Source organism: Kryptolebias marmoratus, linkage group LG22 (assembly GCF_001649575.2).
Source record: "Kryptolebias marmoratus isolate JLee-2015 linkage group LG22, ASM164957v2, whole genome shotgun sequence".
NCBI lineage: Eukaryota > Metazoa > Chordata > Actinopteri > Cyprinodontiformes > Rivulidae > Kryptolebias > Kryptolebias marmoratus.
In genome coordinates, this window is record NC_051451.1 from 9,113,139 (window position 1) to 9,117,010 (window position 3,872).

General features: G+C 40.5%; 1 protein-coding gene across 4 annotated transcripts in view; it reads left to right on the top strand.

The window, feature by feature from the left end:
- The first annotated feature begins 1,828 nt into the window (after positions 1 to 1,828).
- The window catches only part of vrk2 (VRK serine/threonine kinase 2), a 20,953-nt gene continuing 18,909 nt past the window's right edge, over positions 1,829 to 3,872 (top strand). For 2 of the 4 annotated variants that reach the window (XM_017421678.3, XM_017421681.3), the window contains exons 1-4: positions 1,829 to 2,019; positions 3,170 to 3,304; positions 3,458 to 3,513; positions 3,659 to 3,728. In XM_017421678.3, the coding sequence (XP_017277167.1) occupies positions 3,175 to 3,304; positions 3,458 to 3,513; positions 3,659 to 3,728 (256 nt within the window). In that variant the 5' untranslated portion in view covers positions 1,829 to 2,019; positions 3,170 to 3,174. Of the gene's footprint in view, positions 2,020 to 2,532; positions 2,994 to 3,169; positions 3,305 to 3,457; positions 3,514 to 3,658; positions 3,729 to 3,872 lie in introns of all 4 variants that reach the window. The other 2 variants (XM_037973402.1, XM_017421680.3) reach the window with 2 other exon arrangements.

A 3,872-nucleotide genomic window follows, 5' to 3' on the forward strand; every position in this document is an offset into this window, starting at 1 on the left:
ATAAATCCTTGAAGGAACGCATATTGCCTTCGTTCATGACGGAATTTTCAACTAAGTTGAGAAATTAAGATTTTGCCATTTTTTTGGTCAAACCCTCAAAATAACATAACATGCAATCTCTTGCAATATTACGCTCAGAATATGTGTTGGGGACGACTATCAGCTACAACAACATCAAATTCAAGCTCAATATCTGTATAACTGACTGAGTTATGGCCAATTTTGTGTTGCATAATGTTGTTTAGTTGTGGTTGCCATCTTCCATTGGACTGACTCCAAAAGTTTATCAGTTTCAGATGTTCAACCGTTCATTACTTACTGAGAGATTCACCTAAATCCATCCAGTGGTTCAGGAGATATTTTTCTAACAGACAAACAGGGCTGACACCAACATGTAATGCTAACGTTTTAAGCATAATTCAGTCAATTTGACAGACAATGGCCTCAAATTTGGTGTGGTATTAGCTGAGACTGATCCCCAACACGTGCTCTGAGTGCTAATAGATTGTATAAAATCTTTGTTGAACAGTTTGCAATTAACTACTTCAAATCTATTCTGGAAAAGAGCTTATGGACCACAATATGGATTTAAGTTACAAGGGCTTCTCTTCCTGTCTTCAGTTTCAAAGGCTTCAGGAGGGTTAAATGAACCTTTCAGAAAGTAAAAACTGGATGTATACATATGCACCCGATTAAGTGTTGGAACCAACCCTATTGAAGATGGTTGCCACAGTCAAGTGACCTTAGGAAACAAAGAAGGAACATAATTTAGGCAATTTTACAAATACTGTGCCACAGTTTGACATGGTTGTAGCTGAGAGTCATTGAAAACACATACTTTAAGTGCTACTGATTGGGCAACATCTTTGGCTAAAACTTTAGCATTAGTTTTTCAAGTCAACCCCATTCGTCTGTTAGCAAAATATTTCATGGACGTCTAGAGAAATTTTAATGACACTTTCAGAAAGTAGACAGACAGACAGACAGACAGACAGACAGACAGACAGACAGACAGACAGACAGACAGATAGACAGACAGACAGATAGATAGATAGATAGCTAATTCAGATTAGCGCACATTGTTAATTCCAAAGTTTGACCAAAATGGCTAGAACTTCATTCCCAATCGTCACAATTTCATCTCAGTTTTTTAATCTGGCATGAAAAGCAGTGGACAACATGGATTCCTTCAGAGAATGCTAAGCAACATTACATTTCAATCTAAGAACATTGTGTTTTGATTCCACACACTGTCCAAATACTCTGTATGTTATGACTGAGCTGCTTTTTTTACGTTCTCCATGCATGTTTATTAGTTATTAGGTTCTAGTTACAAAATTTGATATACTAATTAACCTATAAACAGGGACAGCTGTCATTAAACAACAGAAACAATGTGTATAGGATCCCTCAACTTTGTTTGAAAGCTTCAGTAAACCATGTTAAAACCACATTCTCTAACTTGCATGAGATACAAGATCATTTATATAAGGAAAAACAAACAGATGTGCACCACACATTAAAAACAGATAAATAAAACAAATTAGAGATGAACAAAAATCGACACAATGAGGAACTTAGGTTAGGGGTTTTTAAATAAACGAAAACGAAAACCGAATCCAGATTTTTTTTTTACTTCCAGAGAAACAAAAAAGGCCTGACGGAAAGTTAATAAAAACATATGGTTCCTCATATTAAAAATAAAACAATTCGACAGCAGAATCAGGGGTGAAGTCACTTATTTCCGCCTCCTTTGTTTCTCAAAACGCTATTGGTTGTCAGAATAGAGGCCCTCGCATATAATTGGCTGTTCGATGCAGTGGGCGGGACGACTTTCAGGAAGTGAAAAGGTTTTATTTTGGTTTCTGACGCTCCGGTCGGCAGTTTCTAAAGGGCATAACATTTAAACAAGAAACAAAAAAAGGGCTTTGAGCGCAGTATTGTTCGTGTCTTTGTAAAGAAAAAGTTTGTGGATTTTCAGCTTCTTCAACCTTCGAACGTCGTAAAACACTTGAGCGTGTAAGTCGCAGATCCCCTTTTACTTGTTTTCTAAACAAGCTTCTTCTTGTAGTTTTTCACTCCTTTTTCCAAGAGGTGGTTTCCGAGTCTTATTTTATTATTCAGTAGGCTGGTGTCTGCGGACTTTTCTTAGTTCTTTACACTGAACCGTTACAGTAACCCATACCCAGTTATTTACGTTGTTCTGGAACTAGTTGACGGGAACGAGCTTTGTAACCATGACAACAGTCCGCTAAGAGCTGCATCTGTCAGCAATTAATGGATTAAGATGGAAAGAACCTAGTTTTCCGTCTGTGCAGCTGAATGCTGTAATGTTGACTCTGATTGGCTCATCACTTTGTGTAGTTTCAGTTTTGTTTCGACTAAATCACTAAGTTATTATCTGTCCTACACTTTGGTTTTGATACATAGTTTGTTTTTCATTGAGTTAAGGTTCATAATCATATTCTATGTGTATTGCATCTTTCATAGTGTGCACAGATACATGATGATCCCAGTTTTGTTTCTGCACAGCTCTTCTAAGGTCTCAGTGTTTCCAGCACGTTGAGGTCTGGACTAGGACCGGACCGTCGCAGCACCTTGATCCGTTTCTTCTATTTCAGGACCATCGTCTTCTCGTTTCGTGACCCAGTCCGGTCCGAGCCTCAGCTGCCTGTCAGACGTTTCACGCTGGAGTCCAAAAGGCGAACGACATTTGCGAGGGAGTCTCCGAAAACGTCTTGAAATGTTTTAAATTTTTTTCCCTGTGCGCGAGTCATCTCGCCGCTTGAGTTTTGAATGTGTCCAAAGTAGTCCCAGAGTCGTTGCGGGTGTCTCAAATTCGTCTCAAGCTGTGTTTTGACACCGATACAGGAGTTCTTCTAAGACCGAAAGCAATCAAGGCAACAGCCTCACACCAGCACACCTGAATCAGTGGTTAAATCACCTCTTCATGTTCTGCAGAAGCCTGTTAATCCACCATTGATTCAAATCAGGTGTGTTGGAGCAGAGGAACAAGTAAAACATGCAGGATAGTGGCCTTCAAGGACCCGGATTGCCCATCCCTGAACTAGAGGGTGTTTTATCAGGCTTAGGGTACTTAGTTTTACCGCAACAGAATGAAATAATCTTTTCTCCTGTTTAATTTTTTTTTTTTTGGAAACTTGCTCAGTTTTTATGGCGCCACCAAGAAAGAACAAGTTACCTCAACCCCTCCCTGATGGCTTCATACTGACGGACACCGAGAAGAAGAAATGGAGGCTGGGAAAAATTACCGGTCAGGGTGGCTTTGGACTCATTTATATCGGTAAAGATCTTTCTCTAACACACACACACACACAGAGCTTGATCTAAGTACAACATTTTGAACATTTCCTTCTGGTCATGTATTAAAAACATTAATGAATAACAGAAACAGACTATATTAAAACTTAGTAGCCTTTTTTCTGTCATTCGAAAGCCTCCCAGGATGTAGACAGGCCCGTTCCGGACGACTCCGATTTTGTCATAAAAGTGGTGAGTCTGATAACGTTGGTTGATATTTGAATTCGGTGCCCTGCTAACATGTCGCGCGACATGTTTGTTTCAGCGTGGTGGGTGACGTGCTTTGATTCGAGGGATCATAGTTTTATCAATCCTGTGTCTCCTTCTGTGCGTGCAGGAGTACCAGGAGAACGGGCCCCTGTTCTCAGAGCTGAAGTTCTACCAGCGGGCAGCCAAAGCAGAGAGCGGTGAGTGGCACAACCTGTCCCGCGTCCCCGCAGCTCTGCCGGGGCCTCGTGCGCCTCTGACTGATGAAGTGGCTGCAGACACAGAGGTTTTGGCTGCCTGCTGCACAGTAATTAATAATGAAGCAAAGCAAACATGCACCTCGG